This window comes from Rhinoraja longicauda, chromosome 17 (assembly GCF_053455715.1).
Source record: "Rhinoraja longicauda isolate Sanriku21f chromosome 17, sRhiLon1.1, whole genome shotgun sequence".
Classification (NCBI taxonomy): Eukaryota; Metazoa; Chordata; class Chondrichthyes; order Rajiformes; family Arhynchobatidae; genus Rhinoraja; species Rhinoraja longicauda.
Window position 1 is genome coordinate 46,994,934 of NC_135969.1, and position 18,415 is coordinate 47,013,348.

General features: G+C 40.3%; 1 protein-coding gene across 7 annotated transcripts in view; it reads left to right on the plus strand.

Moving 5' to 3' along the window:
- Positions 1–11,977, plus strand: part of wnk2 (WNK lysine deficient protein kinase 2) — a 138,158-nt gene extending 126,181 nt beyond the window's left edge. For 6 of the 7 annotated variants that reach the window (XM_078414662.1, XM_078414667.1, XM_078414664.1 and 3 more), the window contains 3 exons: positions 7,499–7,540; positions 7,870–8,144; positions 10,019–11,977. In XM_078414662.1, the coding sequence (XP_078270788.1) occupies positions 7,499–7,540; positions 7,870–8,144; positions 10,019–10,372 (671 nt within the window). In that variant the 3' untranslated portion in view covers positions 10,373–11,977. The remainder of the gene's footprint in view (positions 1–7,498; positions 7,541–7,869; positions 8,145–10,018) is intronic. The other variant, XM_078414668.1, reaches the window with a different exon arrangement.
- The last annotated feature ends 6,438 nt before the right edge of the window (positions 11,978–18,415 follow it).

An 18,415-nucleotide genomic window follows, 5' to 3' on the forward strand; every position in this document is an offset into this window, starting at 1 on the left:
TTATTTTTTGAATAAATGCTCCAAGATTTTTAGCTTAAAAAATGAGCTAGTGAAGGAACATGAATGGACTACAGGTTAGTATCTGCAACACTTCCTCGCAAGTGAAGATGAACATCTGGATTCCGATGTCAAATACTATCGGTAGAAGTGGGGGTAATTCCAGTGGAGGCCAATTTTCTGAATGCATTCAAGAGAGAGCTAGATAGAGCTCTTAAGGGTAGCGGAGTCAGGGGGTATGGGGAAAAGGCAGGAACGGGGTACTGATTGAGAATGATCAGCCATGATCACATTGAATGGCGGTGCTGGCTCGAAGGGCCAAATGGCCTCCTCCTGCACCTATTGTCTATTGTCTAATTGCTGACACTGGGGAGAATAAAAATTGGATGAATGTAAGATTAATGTAGATGGATTATTCATGGTCAGTGTGGACTCATTGGGTCAAAGTTCCATGCTGCATCTGAATTTATGCAAGAAATCTGGAATGTTGGGAACATTCTGCTCAGACAGCACCCAGCGAGAGGCTGGTAGTGTTAAATGTTACATATGTTAGAACCTTTCAATCCATTTACCTTTCCACTGATGCTGACTGACCTGTTTAATGTTTCCAGTACATCATTTTACAAATAATGTTGCATAGTTTTCTATTTGTTTGTGTATCATGTGCGATGTTTCCTGACTATCAAGTGAAGGAGGGGGTGTTGGAAAATTTGTATTGTTAGACATAAAGCACTCCAGGTGTGAGCATAATAGCCCTCACCTAATTATTTCCTGGGACAGCTATTGGAAATTTAATTACTGGTTCAGGTAAGTCGTTTTTAATTCATTCTGTCAATCTGCGTGTGAAGCACAGTATGGTTTTTAAACATGTATATATATAGTTTTAAATATGTATATAAGGTTTTAAACATGTATATATGGTTTTTTGATCAAAGTGGGTTTCAAACTTTGGAGCTGGTCTAATAACAAAATGTTTGGTAATGTAGCTGAATTCTATTTATCCATAACTATATTATATTTTACATTTCATTTATTCATAATAGTCAGATGAGACCAGAATAGATCTTTCTCTGAATACACAAGATCTCACTATTTTTATTGCAGGAGATAGTTCCCTTGTTTTCTGTCCTCAACAGAAATTTTCATCATGATGTGAACTGAAATTGAAGTACTTCACATCCCTACCCCTGTCCTACGCCCAACTCCACCCAGCTCCACTCTAATTAAGGACCTGGATGTGAAGTTCCTGAAGTGAAAATAAAATTCCTGGTACCAAGTCATATTAACTGCTACAATAGTCACTGGAAAAACAGAAAATACAAGGAACCATAATTCTAATGGTGGTCACTTGTTTGAAAAAAAGAGTAAGATCAATTTGAGCTGTGCATTAGAACAATTGCATGTGAATTGAATGTAAAGGCATTAAGGTCATGCATTCACATTAACCATGTAATTTAATACAGAGAAATGTGAGGTGTTGCATTTTGGGAAGACTAACATGGGCAGGGGCTACACAGTGAATGGCAGGGCTCTGGGGAATGTTGCAGAGCAGAGGGATCTAGGAGTGCAGGTACATAGTACATAGCAGGGACAAAGTGGTATCACAAGTAGATAAGGTGGTCAAAAAGTCTCATGGCACATTGGCCTTCATCAGTAGGGTATTGAGTATAGAAGTTGGAAGGTCAAGTTGCAGTTATATATTGGTGAGGCTGCATTTAGAGTATACTAGACTAAGTGGACTCGTTGGGCCCAAACCTCTCATGCATTGGTGCAGCACCTCCCCTCCCCCTGCTCCATCCTCCCCCTCCTCCCTCCCCCTCCTCCCACCCCCTCCTCCCTCCCTCCCCCTACTCCCCCCTCCTCCCCTCCCCTCTACCCCCTACCCCTCCTCCTCCCCTTCCTTCCACCCTTCCCCCCTCCCCTCCCTCCCCTCCTTCCTCCCCCTCCCCTCCTCCCTCTCTCCCCTCCCCCTCCCTCCACCCCTCCCCCTTTCACTCCCCCCCCACTCCATCCCCCTCAACCTCCCTCCCCCTCCCATCCTAGGCGATAGATTTAAACTTTTAAATGTGAATAACTTAAAAAATATAACACCAATTTCAATTAAACTTCTTCCATTAGCACCAAAGGGACGACGGTGACTAAGGTGGGCCTAAAATTGTCGCGCAATCGTGTACCGATTTGGCTGTGCTTCAGGAACAAACAAACAAACAAGAGTTTTAGTAGAAAGATTGTTCACTTCTGGGCACAATGTTATGGGAAAGATACTGTCAGGCTGGAAAGTGTCCAGAGAAGATTTACGAAGACATTGCCAGGAATAAAGGGCCTGAGCTACAGGGAGATGCTAAGCACGCTTGGACTCTATTCCTTGGACCGCAAGAAGGGTGATCTTACAGTGGTATACAAAATCATGAGAGGAATAGATCGGGTAGACTCACAGAGTCTTCCACAGAGCTGGGGAATCGAGAACCAGTGGACATAGGTTTAAGGTGAGGGGGGGAGATTTAATAGGAACCTGAGTGTGGTGGGTGTATGGGATGAGTTGCTGGAGGAGGTAGTTGAGGCAGGTACTATCACAACGTTTAAGAAACATTTAGACAGGTACATGGATAGGAAGGTTTAGAGGGATATGAGACAAATGCATGCAGGTGGGACTGGTGTAGATGGGAAATATTGGTCGGTGTGGGCAAGTTGGGCCTAAAGGCCTGTTTCCACACTGTATGATTGTATGTTAACATTGATTGTGCCGAATCAGAAAGCAAAATATGCTGCAGATGTCAGAAATCTCAGCAGGTGAGGAAGAATCATTGCACAGAGAAAAACGTGATGTTTCTGGTAAATAAGCTGTGATCAGTTTTGAGCAAGGTTAGAAATTAAACAGGCACTATGTTACAAAGAGCTGAAGAGATCAAAGTTTTTTTTTTAAAGGGATCTGAGAAAAAAGATGACAATGGTGGTTGATTATATTTTAAATGCTGACAGGCGCCCTCTTTTTTAGTAAGTAGTTCAAAATTCACATACCGATGATCAGCAAAAAAGTGCTTCCATTAGTGTTTATTTTTCTGCGTTAATAACTTCTGGAAAATGTTTTGGATTCTTCATGAATTTTGAAAGAAATAATGCTAAGTTAATTTCCAGGAGATACCGTTCCTTCTAAATATATCAAATAATGCTTTCTTATCACGTCTCTTCTTCCCCCCTCTGATGGTTCCCGCCGCCCACTTCCCCCTCTCTGGAGTCCCCACCCCACAACCCTCTTTGGTGTCCTCATGGAGCTCTTCTCCCTCCCACCCACCTTCTGGGGTCCACACCTGTCCCCCCACTCCTCTGAAGACACCCCAACCACCCCTACCCCCAATTTATGCCCCCCTTCTCTGGGGCCTCAACATTGGCCTTCCTCATCCTTCTGGGGATCCCATCACAACCATCCTCTTGTCCCTCCCTGAGAGCAATTCTGCATGTGATGTTTATTTTAACGGAACACTATATCTTTCATATTTTAAATTGATAAATTTGCGCTTCATATTTTGAATGTTTCCCTTTATTACATGTGAATGGTCATTATCTTAAAATGCAGTCAGTCTTCCTGTAAATTTAAATTGCAGTTTGTGTAATAGTAAAAAAGGCAGGGTTCTGTGCTTCATTGCCTCAGATTCCTGTGTGTTAATCTGAAATATTGCCCTACCGAAATGATTAAATGAGGAGATTCTTTAAAGCCTTGCCAATTATTCTACTTCAGCCTTTCGTGAACGTCACATGGTATGGCTCAGGAACAAATGTTCTTGTTTCGTGCATTCTGATTTTCAATACATTATCAACAGAATCAATGCTTAAAGGTGCTGCCAAATGTGCTGATCTCAACTGCAGATACAACCAAAGAATTGTGGTGCTCAACAATAGCCTGCAGAACTTGCAAATGTTGTAGATTTTTCTTATATTGTAGAACAATTATCCATGTCTCTGTGTATTACTTTGTTTGGTGAGGCCAATTGCTTACCAGCTTATACATTCTTGTGAATACCATGTATTTTTCGATTGACATATTAGATTATCCTGTAGCGATAACTTCTCAATTTAATATGTAAAGATTTAAAAAAGAACAGAAGGTACTGTGATTAATTTATTTGCTTTTTGCTGTTGAATTTCCAGTGTTATCCATAATTTTTAATTAGCAGTTGCCTCTCCTAAATACCTGTATGCTTTGTTTCAATTTGAATTTGGGTTTAGAATATTGTTGTTTCAAACTAGGCAGTGATTAGAGTTGATATATGCAGGTTCCATGATTAGATATTGGAACAATTGAGAAACATCCTTGAATGCAGTACCCTCGGATGTTTCAGTAATTTTGGAATGTTAGAATGTCTTTTGAATAGAGAATCGTACATCACGGAAACAGACCCTTTGGCACAACTTGCCCATGCCAACCAAGCTGCCCCATCTACACAAGTTGCCCACCTGCCCACGTTTGGCCCATATCACTCTGAATAAAAGACTGTGTGCTTCTACTCTCCTCTATTATTCTCCTCATGGTCTTATACCCTCTATATGATCACCCTTCATTCTCCTGCACTCCAAGGAATAAAGTCCTAACCTGACCAACCTCTCCCAGCAGCTCAGGCCTGGCAACATCCTCGTAAATCTTCTCTACACTCTTTCCAACATCTTAACAACATCTTCCCAAGAGGAGGGTGACCGAAACAGACACAATACTTCAAATGTGGCCTCACTAATGTCTTGTACAACTGTAACATAACATCCCAACTTCTATACTCAATACCCTGACTGCTGCCTTTTGTTTTTGTCAGAATTCTTCTGGTCTTTTATATGAATCACAATAATGCATGACCTCGCACCAAAGTGAGCTGTTCTCCATTCATTACACATTTGACACTTCATTGCTGGAATGTTGTTATTTGTGTTTGCATAGTATTCACCTTACTCCTGGTTCTTACACATTACTTTGAATGGATTAGTTATGGGAGTATGAAAAGACTAGAGCGCACAGCTTTAAGGTGAGAGGGCAAAGTTTAATGGAGGTGTGCGGGCAAGGATGGTGATGGAGGCAGATACGATAGTGGCAATTAAGAGGCTGTTAATAGGCACATGGATATGTTGGGAATGGATCATGTGCAGGCAGAAAAGATTAATTTATCTTGGCATCATTTTGGCACAGACATTGTGGGCCGAAGGGCTGTGCAGTACTGCTTTACACAGTACACAGTACACAGTACACAGACATTGTGGGCCGAAGGGCTGTGCAGTACTGCTTTATGAATAATAATGGTTATTAGATAAAATGCATTTACAGGAAAAATAAATGTGAGGAAGAAGGCACCAAATTGATTGGAAAGTTGCAAAGCTGTCGGGTCAAAAGTCTTGTTTCTGTGCTGTAAATTCCACAGACGATAGATATACCTGAGCGTGCATGGTGTCAAACATACCTAACTTCAAAATATTGTTTTTTTTCTTTTGTCTATTGCTGGCTGTGACTACCCTGTATCTCAGTGTATGCGGTTAGGATTGAGCACAACTAGACCAGATGATGCAGAACCAGATATAAAGTTCTCTATATATTAACAATATGTTATGACTCACAAAAACTGCTAATGCATTTTCTTCCAAGTTGAGTGTAGGGTTTAAGGTGAAACTATTATCTAATGCTCAGGATTTTCTGATCAGTGGCAAAGATATAGCATTATCTGTGCCCACGTGCTGTGAGGCATTTATTCAGTGAAGTGTCTGGCAACCAGCAATGTGGCCGTCGAGTTGCCTGAACAGGCAATTGCATGGAAGACTAAAAAATTGTATGTTGAAGGAATAGAATGAATGTAAAATTGAACACAGAGTGCTGGAGTAACTCGGCGGGTCAGGCAGCATCTGGAGAGAACATGGATAGGTGACGTTTCACGGAGTGCTGGAGTAACTCAGCGGGTCAGGCAGCATTTCTGGAGAAAAAGGATGGGTAACGTTTCAGGTCCAGATCCGACCTGACCATGGTTCCTACCCGAAACGTCACCCATCCTTTTTCTCCGGAGATGCTGCCTGACCTAATGAATTACTTCAGCACTTGGGTGTCTATCTTTGGCATAAAGGAGTATTTGCAGTTGTTTGTTTCTACATTTCTACATAAATGTAAAATAGTATCTTTTGGGAAAAGTTTGTCAAAATATCTGCTTTAGTAGCCCCTTTAAAAAAATCATAATATATAACAAAACTGCAGTATTGTGCTGCAACTAATCCGTGCATCTTTTTAATTCTCATCTGTTGCTGTGGAAAAAGCATCCACACATCCAGACTGTGGATGAGCCACTAAAACACTAATAAACTCAGGATCTCATCTGTAAATGTCCAGAAGTTGGTTACCCCTAGTGATGTTAAAACCAGATAATTTTAACGTTATGATTGCAAAATCCTTTTGTTTCATTATAAGGGAGGGGCCTAACTCTTTGTAATCCAGGCGGTGCAAATATATATTGGGTTGTTTTAGGCTGGAATTGGAAATTGTTTCCCCACCTCAACCATCCTAATTTGACTTTGCAGACACTTCATCTCGCATTCATCAGTTATGCATCATCATATTATTTATTTGTAGATTAAGTTATTGTACAAAATTGATTTTTTTAATGGTTTAAAATTTGTGACATTTTATGGCAGCATAATTTGCTGCATGGAACCATTTGAGGAGAAGAGGGACATTTTTGGCATGTGCAAGAAATGAGTCTACCCTAGTAAGCATGTTTTTCCCAGGACTTTTCTTCGTGTGTATTATTAATGGAAATGTAACTTGATTTTTAAGGTTTGTAAGCTTAGAGTAGTGACCTGCCCATTGATAGAGAATGGCCACAGACCTGCAGTACAATATATCTTTATAAGAATAAATGTTACATTTATGTGCAGTCAGACCATTTAAATCATCCTTAATTCTGGCAACCTAAATTAGCCAATAAAGTTTGTGGCATTTTATTTATTCACTAACCAACTAATTCATTTGGGATTATTTTCCAGTCTGTTGGGAAAATAATTTTAATCTGATTTTTTTTAAAAAAAAATAATTATTTTGATTTAATTTAAATTATATGCCAGACTGATCAATTTTTGAGGTTGTAGTTTTGTACAATTCAATGTTAGAAAATTTGCATTTTCACTTTCATTTGAAAACTTTTACAATCTTTTACTTTCTGGAAAACTAGTAACATTTTTATTATTGGGGGAAAAAATGAAGAAACATTTCAATATGCAACAAATTATATAAACTTTAACGTGGAAAGAGAAACCATCACTATGTGCAACCTCCAGAGGTCATGGATGAAAACTTTGCTGGTGTGGCTGCACAGTGAATTTTGTTATTTTTTAAATTGAGCAGCAAAATTAGCCTGTTAATGCAACATTTTGACCACTTTTTTATTAATCAATTTAATGACTTTATACTGCATCATCTGACCTTTTCCATTGACTCCAATAGTTTAAAGCCTAACTGTCTTTCTTGTATCATTTTACTTTGTAGGGTCTACCCTGAAACGGCTCTGTCTAGGCAAAGATCGCAGTAGTAACTATCCAGTTTTTGTTCTGTACTTCTCTATACATAGCTTCAGCTTCATTACATATGTTAGAAATTAGTTATTGATTTACTGTGGAGCGTGTTTTAAATTTTAAGGCTGATTTACGCATCACTGGTGAATTGTTTGCTTTGCCTTGAAACAATTGCATGTGCTTCTGCTGATGTGTATGCAATAGGGATATGTGATTTAATTTGTACCGACATTGCCCTCTAACATTGATTTCTTCAGTTCGTTTTACCGACTAAATATATGCACTTGCGTTTACAAAAGATAAGCAAATTGGAATGCAATCAATGCATTTTTTTTCAACCCCCAGGGTCTTCAAGTAGCAGTAATACAAGTCATTCAGTGCAGCGGGTCTTGAACCAACACCAGTCCCAGCCTCAGCAAGAGCAATCGCCTCAACAACACACTCAAACCAACAACAGTAACAACAAGAAGGGAACTTTTACAGATGACCTGCACAAACTTGTAGATGACTGGACCAAAGAAACAGTGGGAGCGGCACAATTCAAGCCTTCCTTAAATCAATTAAAACAGAACCAGCATAGATTCGATGTGGTTGACAGGCAGAAACTCTCCCAACCTGATGTGAGTATAAAGAGGTTTGCATCTTTGTTTCATGTTCTGAGATTATAATGAATGTTTGACTCAAATTTTAGGCATGAAACACCAAGGTAAAGATGATTTAATATAAATGTAATGGACTTCTTCATGTTGTCTTTAAATAAAAAAAGCTTTTCACTGTACCACAGTACATGTGACAATAAACTAATCATTCATGGGGAAAATCTATTAAACAGTTTCATTGACTAATTTGTACTTGATTATGCTATTAGATTTACGACACCATATGTAATTCAGTTGCTCAAACTACATTTGGGCAACTCCCAGATCAAGTAATACCTGATCTTTCCGGTTGTGCTTTTAATTGATTCTTACATAATTAGAAAACAGTTAAAATTGGTGTCAAGGGTTATGAGGAAAAGACAGCGGACTAGGGATAGGAGGGAGAGATAGATCAGTCATGATAGAATGGCGGAGTAAACTTGATGGGCTGAATGGCCTAATTCTGCTCCTGTCACATGATCTTATGACCTAAAATATTAATGCACTTTTGATGATAACTAAAAATCTTGTATCTCAGAATAATACATTTAGCAGTAGACTTGAAGCTTTATTGTGGTGTATCTCAGGGATATTAACCAATCCTTATTTTACTTTGTATTTGCTAAATTATGTGTATCTGAACTATGTTTTATGCATGTACTTTTTGTTCTAAATGTACTGGAATTATATCATCATTATAGCATTTCATAAAGTTGCTAGTGGTAGGCTGATCCAGAAGATTAAGATGCACAGAATTAACAGTGACTTGGTTGTATGGATTCAGAACTGTCTTACTGTTAGAGGGTTGTGGTGGAAGGACAATATCCAGGCTGGAGATCCTTGACCAGTGTAGTTACGCAGGGATCTGTGCAGGGACCTCTGCTGTTTAAAATATTTTAAAATGACTTTGATGTAAACATAGACAAATTGGTTAGTAAGTTTACAGATGACACCTGGATTGCTGGGGTTGCAGACTGTGAGGAAGACTGTCATTGTATACAGCAGGATGGAGATTAGTCTCTGAAGTGGCAGATGGAGTTTAATCCTGGCAAGTGTGAGGTGTTGCATTTTGGAAGGTTAAATGTAAGAGGAAAATGCACTATTAATGACAAGACCCTTAACAGCATTGATGTACAGAGAGATCTTGGGATTTACGTCCATAATTCCCTGAAAGTGGCAACACAAGTAGAGTGATCAAGAGGGTTCAGGTATGCTTGCCTTCACTGGTTGAGGCATCAAGTGTCAGGATGCAGCTTTATAGGACTTTGGTCAGGCTGTATTTGGAGTTTGGTCGCCCCATTTACAGGAAGGCGTTCATTAAAGTGGAGGCTTTGGATAGGGTGCACAGGACATTTTCCAGAATTATGTGTGGATTAGGGGATAATTAGCTACAGGGAGAGGATAGATAGACTTGGATTGTTTTCTCTGGAATGCTGTAGGGTGAGGGAGACCTGATAAAGTATATGAAATTAGGAGAGGCATAGAAAGGGTACAGTGAGAATATTTTCTCCATGTTTAATACTATGCACTCTAGTTTATTACCAAATACTAGAGGGCATTGATTTAGTGCATGAGGGGCAAATGTTAAAGGAGATGTGTGGGGCAAGTTTTTTTATAAAGGTTGGTGGGTGCCTGGAACACTGCTGGGGGTGGTGGTGAAGGCAGATAAAATAGTGACATTTAAGAGATTTTTGGATGGAATACACAGGGAATGGAGGGATATGGATCATGTGCAGGTAAATAAAACTTGGTCGTAGCAACATGTTTGGCACAGACTTAGTGGGTCGAAGGGTTGTGCTGTTTATGTTCTATGCCAGTCTATCAAATACATTTGTAACATTTTGATCTTGTTTTAGGGAATAGTTGCAGCGGGGAAGATGAGAAAATGTTCTGCTCCGATGACATGTCCAGCAGCAACTGCTTTAGCACCAGGGAAATCAACAATACCAGCAGGAATGTCAGCTGCTCCTATCCCTGGTCCATTGCCTGCTTATGTGCTGCCTCTATGTCAGTATGGTGGAGTCATCCCAACACCACTATATGGTGTTCACTGGCAAGGTCTCTCAAGTTCAGCATCACAGCCTGGACTGTTAAATACTCAAGGGATATCTTCATTTTCATCTCTCAGCAAAGGGGGCCTACAGATGTTTCCAGTACCACTCCAGAAACCCATTATAAACCCATCTGGGCCCAACATGAGGACTACTTAGCTTTGCGATGAAGAATCTGAAATAATGAGGGCAGGGGGAAAATAATTTTTGGGAATGGTTTGATTTAACTGCTTTCTTTGTACAGACAAAATCAAAGATAAGATGGAAGCTGAATATTATTGGCAGCCAGACTGGGCTTGCTGGTGCACATAGCCATATACTGCATTGAGCTATCACTGTGAAATATTTTCACAAAGTTGCTGAAAGCTTGATAGTTCTTGGGTCATAGTTGCATTTGTCTTGCAATTCAGACACTTTATATTTTGCTTTATATATTTAACACTAAACTTGTTAAGTTGCATTACTTGAATGGATCTTGAGATGTATTTAATAACCCTGCAGGAGTTCAGTGCCTTGAATTATGCTTTTCAGTGTTCACTGGGAAGAAATGTTTGGAAGGGTTTTTTAAGTTTCTACTGTGGTCTGTTGGGCATGTTTTAGTTTATTTATGAAAGGCTAGATGGTTTACAAGATGTCTATTGGGTAACAGCTATCTGCACATGATCAATGAGTATTTATGTGTTGCTTTACTGTCTTTACCACATAAAAGTAACTAAATGCTGCTAGAGTTGTCTCCCTTTTCCAGGGGCTTATTATCACATGCATACAAAATGATTTAGCTGCTATTCAATCTACTGCTAGTAGGATATCTAAATCATTTTGATTCTAAATTTATTTAGAATAAAAATCAAAACCTTATCTTCAAGCGATGTTTAAATATCTGCACGTCTGTTCACTCATATTGTGGTATTGTTTTAGAGAAGCACTGAACTGAGTTTGAATTGTGGATTCACCAACAGTATTAATGTGACACAACAAACTGTCTTGTCTTCCATGTTATCTTTTGCTTTTCAAAGATGCAAACAGTTTTGATTTATCGATACTAACCATGAACAGATTAGACTGGGAGTAATCTACTTAAGAGATGGCACAGAAATGGGTTTCTTCAGCAAAATTGTACCTTACCCAGCATATAGGTTTATTTTCTTTAAGGATAAAGTATTTTTGGCAAAGGGAACAAATCGTACTGTGGTCTTGTTAATCCTCATGGCAGACGTGAATAGATAAACTACCACGTGGAGCACGATGGGGAAAACAGGCAAGCGAGAGGTAAGGAAGGCAGATGTAAGACTTTACAAATTTGGTTTTGAAGGTTTACTGCTCGGATTTCTTTCCAGCAATATTTTATACTACATGCTGAAAGGCAGAGATTACTTGTGCTGCCAATCTGTGAAGAACTGTATTGTAACTGTACTTCTAAGTCTTGCGATCTAAATTATTTTTGTTTATACCCTTTAATATTTCATCAATTCGGTTAGAATTGTAATTTTGTAGAACATTGTGCAGAGTTTTCTGCCTTGGCAAAATATTTCCTGTAGTAAGAGATTTCTGTTCTCTATTATTTGTATCTTGCGTTTATTTGTTTATTTGTGTCCGTATGTTTCATGAGCAAAAATGGAAAATATAACAATCAGACATCTAATGCTTGCACTAAGAACAACTGGATTGCTTTGCTTGTTAAATAGCTTTTCTTTGTTTTACTGACGTGGTCAGTGACACTCAAATCACAGATTGTAACTGTTTAAGGAAATAAATAAAACATATTTTGTGCTTGACTTTTTATATGCAATTGTATGTTTTTTTCCATACGACTAGAAATCCAATTTAATTTTCAGCATGGAGATAATGAAAGCTGAACCTTACTATTTTTCACTTTTTATTTTCTTAGATGTTGTAATTTTAGTTTCCAATTTCCATAAATAGCATGAGAGTCTGTTCTGCATAATAGGACCAGGGACACATCTACAAAATAAGAGCTGCCTTGGTGGAACACATTTTTGATGGATTAAAACAGTCCATGGCCCCAACAAGAACTTGTTTAAAATCTAACCACAGCGTGTTTATGTCTGTTGCTGCTACATAATCTTCTGTTAATTTCTCATTAAATTCTGATATGAGTTAATCCATAGAAGAAAATTCTGCCTTTTTGTAGAGGAAAATCTTCCTTCTCAGTGGTCTGCTTTGGCTTGGACAATAACAGCATCATGGTCACTTATGCCTGATGTTGTCGTGGTTGCCGGTGTTCAAAATGAAGCAGATGACACGGAGAATTCTTCAAGAAGTTAAAAGCCTTTATTTGCAAACAACGGCTGGAACAATCAGGATGTCAACCATCTGACTGCCCACTTAGTACACCGGGCAGCCTATTTTTATAGGATTATTCTAAACCTTATCTCCTTTGCATTACCTCATACCCATTGCTTTGTAGTACCTGTTTGTCCCGCCACCATTAAATCCCATTTAGTAATATATCTTTATCTCAATGCTCACATCCCTTCATATTTCGCCTCCCTTATTTCCTGCTAGTCCATCCCTCACATCCATCCATCACCCCAAGGCCTATGTTTTTCCTTATCTCTTCTCTTGCCACCATTAAATCCTACTCATTGATGAATGTCCGCATCCCTTCGGATTCTGCTACCCTTATCATCAAGGCTAAAGCAAAGGTACAAGCTAAAGCAAAGGAGTGTTATGTTACAGAGACGTGTCAAGGGTAAGGAATGTCTAGAGCGCCTTAATTAGTTACAGAAAGGGCACCTAATGCCTAAGTAGTTACAAACCTTAAACAACAATGTATAAAATAATACCGTAACAATGTCTAATGTATAAAATAATATCATGCATAAAATAATATCGTATTAATCTCCCATATTCCCCCCTTTGAGACCTACATGGTCTCACAGAAAAAGAAAACCAAACACGCACATGTTGTTAACTCAAATCATAAATCCATTCTCAACCATTAGCCCCCCAACTTATTTTATAAAGAATGTGCAGTTTGTCAGTGTTCTTCTTCCAATCATGCTAACATCCTGGGTCACTCGGCCAAAAACCTACCCCCATATGTCTAGGGTAGGAAAAAAGACCGAGCTTCCCTTACAACTACGTTCTTAGTAATCCTCCAGAGTAAATTGCTCAACAGCATAGTATTCTATCGGAGGGATCTGTTTCTCTTGGAGGTGAAATTTGCCCGTATCCTGGAGCAACGGCAGCTGATTCGCAGTAGCTTTCACTAGAAGAGATTTAATACATGGAAAAACACAACACAATACAATAGCAATTATAAGCAGGGTGATTCCGATAGTCACCCCGACTTTAACCAACCACGCTCCCCATCCGCCTAGAATGTTTTCTAGCCAGCCAAAGAGTTGGTGCCCATAACCTGCATTCTGTTTAACCTCTGAAGAGTCTAATCTTGAACAATGCGTATAGTTGTGAGGGTCTGGTATAGCCAGTATTTGTTCCTTGGCTGTGGCGCATACGATACATTGTGATTGTTGCATAGTGTGTGCCGTATACTGTGCCCACTTATACCAATCATTAGTGGTCGCTGTGCGCCATGCGACTAAGTTATGTGAGTCATCGTCATCCCTATCCTCAACGTTCCTTCGAACCCGACTCTGTTCCCCTATTCCCTTTTACCAAAGGGCACTGCTTTATTCCGTCCTGGCTGGAATAGGGAGGGGGATACCCAGGGTCCCTTAGGCTGGGGTACAGAGTTGATTTTTTCCCCTGGAGCTCCTGACTTTCATGCTGTTTTTCGGGTTTTTCACTCTAGTTTGGGGTGGTATTCTTTTCCTGGTATGCTTTCCTCAGCCTTTCTCCTATTCAAAACAATTTAAGCACGCCTAGTTCTTTTTCCTTTTTTGTTACTCGGATTTCTGATTTATCCTTAGGCTTATAGTTCTTAATCAGCACTTCCATTTCGTCACACATATTTATATCAAATGTGCCTTCCCTGGGCCATTTTGTGACTAATTTTCCTATCCTTTTTTCCCATTTTTTAGAGTGTTTTTTAATATCCTCTTTGGATATGGGGAATTTCTTACTTAGTATTTCAACTGCAGTTATTTTATTCATTGTACTTGTCTTATTTCAGTGCACTTGGTCAGTCAGTTTAAATGCAGTCCTTGTTCTCACTCTGTTCCGTCTCTATAGTCACTATGCTACCTACTACGCTATTTCTATTTTTTACAGTTCTACTATATTCCGTTAATATTTTGCAATTTTTATTTTTTATGTTATCCAATTATTCCAATTTTTGATCCTGCCTGTACAGACCCCTAGCCGACCAGAGTAATCCCCGGTTAACTAGAGCGGTATCCACATGACTTTTTATCCTGCCTATCCAGACCCCTAGCTAACCAGAGTGATCCCCAGTTAACTAGAGCGGTATCCACAGGACGTTTTATCCTGCCTGTCCAGACCCCTAGCTAACCAGAGTAATCCCCGGTTAACTAGAGCCGTATCCACAGGACGCCTCGTCTATTCCGTCCCCTATCCTCTTAGGGCGGTATCATCATCATCATCATCATATATATACAGCCGGAAACAGGCCTTTTCAGCCCACCAAGTCCGTGCCGCCCAGTGATCCCCGCACATTAACACTATCCTACACCCACTAGGGACAATTTTTACATTTACCCAGCCAATTAACCTACATACCTGTACGTCTTTGGAGTGTGGGAGGAAACCGAAGATCTCGGAGAAAACCCACGCAGGTCACGGGGAGAACGTACAAACTCCTTACAGTGCAGCACCCGTAGTCAGGATCGAACCTGAGTCTCCGGCGCTGCATTCGCTGTAAAGCAGCAACTCTACCGCTGCGCTACCGTGCCGACCACGAGGTCTTCGTGTCGTCATAAATCCACTTTCTTAACTTATTTATTTTCTACTTACCCCACTGTGCAGCCTTCTTGAGCAACCTCCGGGTCTCTTTTTAGAATAGTTTAGACAGATTCTTTGGATCGGAGAGGCCCTTGGACCGCCTGGGCGCTCCTGTGCCACCAGTGGTCCCCCGTTTTCAACAGGCCATTAGTCCAAATAAAGCGGAAAACCGCCTACCTTTTTTGCGGGTGGCCACCCTTTACCTGTTGAACCGGGGAGCCCCTGACGGGCTTGGAAGCGCCTTTAGCTTGTCGTCTGTTATCGAACGGGCCTCTTTCCGATCCTGCCGACTACGCCAATTTTGTCGTGGTTACCGGTGTTCAAAATGAAGCAGATGACACGGAGAATTCTTCAAGAAGTTAAAAGCCTTTATTTGCAAACAACGGCTGGAACAATCAGGATGTCAACCATCTGACTGCCCACTTAGTACACCGGGCAGCCTATTTTTATAGGATTATTCTAAACCTTATCTCCTTTGCATTACCTCATACCCTCACTCCTTTCTTCAGTCCTTCATTGCTTTGTAGTACCTGTTTGTCCCGCCACCATTAAATCCCATTTAGTAATATATCCTTATCTCAATGCTCACATCCCTTCATATTTCGCCTCCCTTATTTCCTGCTAGTTCATCCCTCACATCCATCCATCACCCCAAGGCCTGTTTTTCCTTATCTCTTCTCTTGCCACCATTAAATCCTACTCATTGATGAATGTCCGCATCCCTTCAGATTCTGCTACCCTTATCATCAAGGCTAAAGCAAAGGAGTGTTATGTTACAGAGACGTGTCAAGGATAAGGAATGTCTAGAGCGCCTTAATTAGTTACAGAGAGGGCGCCTAATGCCTAAGTAGTTACAAACCTTAAAACGACAATGTATAAAATAATACCGTAACAATGTCTAATGTATAAAATAATATCATGCATAAAATAATATCGTATTAATCTCCCATATTGTCACATCACAACTTTCTACAAAGGAGGGTGGCTAACAAAGCAAGTCAAGTATATTTCTGTCTCTAGTGGACCTATCAATCATTTGAGTGAGGCTGAAATCATTGGCCAAATCCAATATAATCTTGCTACTTGCGGTATTTCTTCCCCCAGTACGAAGAGAATTGCTGGACCAGTCTATATCAGGGAGATTAAAATCCCCCAGTAACCATACAGAAGCAGACATCGGAATCTTGGATAAAGAAGCTTCGTTCTCTTAAATGTTCCTGTCCTGACGATGGAGGGCGGGAAAATGCCCCGATGTATGTAGGCTTTAGCCCCTTTATGTGGATGCTGACCCACAGCATCTCGCAGTTTGCATTAAGTTCTTTTTCATCAGTAGCAATATACAAGTTCCTAATAGCGATGAATACACCCTCATGAGATTCCCCTTCCCTGTCTTTTCTAAACACCTGGTAGAATGTTGGAAAATTTTCACCTGCGGCAATGTTGTGTTCAACCAAGATTGTGTAGCGATTATTGTGTCTGAGGTTTCCAGGTCTATAAGAGCCTGGAATCCTGATTTCTTTGCTCCAATGCTCTGGCAATTGAGATTTAGAATTGTTGAAGTTTCTTGTTTACTATGACCAAACATCATCCTCTTAGGCTTTAACTTGGCCCCGGAGTTTCTATTACCACCATTTTTGCTTTTTTCCTACTTGTGCTGATCACGGTGTACTATCGGACTAGATGTCCTGGGACTGGATGAAGCTGCGTTAAGACCAGATACGACGTCAGAGTCTGCAGATATGTTGAGATTTTCGAAGCTGTTGCCATGTTAATGCTTGCATGGCTAAAAAATGAAGAATCAAAATTGAGGAGTCCACAGTTGCAGTACATCCATGACTACGATGGATGTTCAACAAGCACGTTATAAATGTGTTCATTCATGCCGATACAGTTTCTGTGAAACCACGAGTCACATCCCATACATTCTGTTGCCTGTTGATCATACTTTGCTGCTTTGTTACACACTATGCACGGGTATTTGGGTTGGTAAGGGCCGAGATTTAATGCTACGTCTCCAGCAAGTACGATAACTAAAGTATAAGTCATTGGTCTTCAATTAATTTTAGTCAGAATTCTCCCTTCGATTGGTGTAGATCTATTAAGATGACTGAATAACAAATTGGAACAAGCTCAATCGGTCTCCGAATGTGTTTTCTAGAAGTAAAGGTGTAGTCCAGTACTCAGGAAAAGTCTGGTCCGATATTTCCGGTAGTGGGTTGTTGAAGATTCTATTCAGTATCAGTAACGTCATTGCTCAAACTGTGCATGTGCCATGTTGCCAATTGTTGGGTTTCAGTGATTGAATATCCAAGTCCCAATGTAGCATTAAAAAATACATACGACAAAAAATTACTAAATAGTTATATCTAACAGTCCACAATAAAATAAGCTAATGTGATTGTACTATTTTCACGAAATACTGTAAAATCCCAATGCACTACATACACGAAGCTTTAAAAATGGCTGCGGTTTAAAGTTTTAAAAGTTTAGTCACAGTTGTACAAATAAAATTTAAAAAACCTCTGTCGCCACCCAGTCACACCTTATTAAAAATGGCCCTTGTGTGAACGTTGTGGCTGGGCCTCGGGGTTGTCAGCTCTGGGCTGTGCTCCCCGCTGTCGCTTGGCCTCGGGGTTGTCAGCTCTGGGCTGTGCTCCCCGCTGTCGCTGGGCTCGGGTGTAGGCTGATGGGAATCCACATTAGTCAGAAAATGGTGTTAGGTAAAGTGTTGGGACTGAAGGCACCTAAATCCCCAGGGCCTGATGGTCTGCATCCCACAGTACTCAAGGAGGTGGCCCTAGAAATTGTGGATGCATTGGTGATCATTTTGCAATGTTCTCTCGACACTGGCTACACTTCAGTCCACAGTCCAATGTAACTCCACTTTTTAAGAAAGGAGGGAGAGAGAAATCAGGGAATTATAGACCAGTTAGCCTTACATCGGTAGTGGGGAACATGCTTAAGTTGATTGTTAAAGATGTTATAGCAGCGAGTAGGGTATTAACATGGATAGAGAACTGGTTGGCAGACAGGAAGCAAATAGTAGGAATTAACTGGTCTTTTTCAGAATGGCAGGCAGTGACTAGTGGGGTGCCGCAAGGCTCAGTGATGGGACCCCAGTTCTTTACAATATATATTAACGATTTAGACGAGGGAATTAAATGTGACATTGCCAAGATTGCGGATGACACAAAGTTGGGTGGCAGTGTGATCTGCAATGAGGATGTTGAGGCTGTACGCCCATATGTGCTGTATGCGACGGCTGATGGGGTGAAAGGTGAGGATCAGGGGGACTCTGTGTCCCTGTCGTGATGA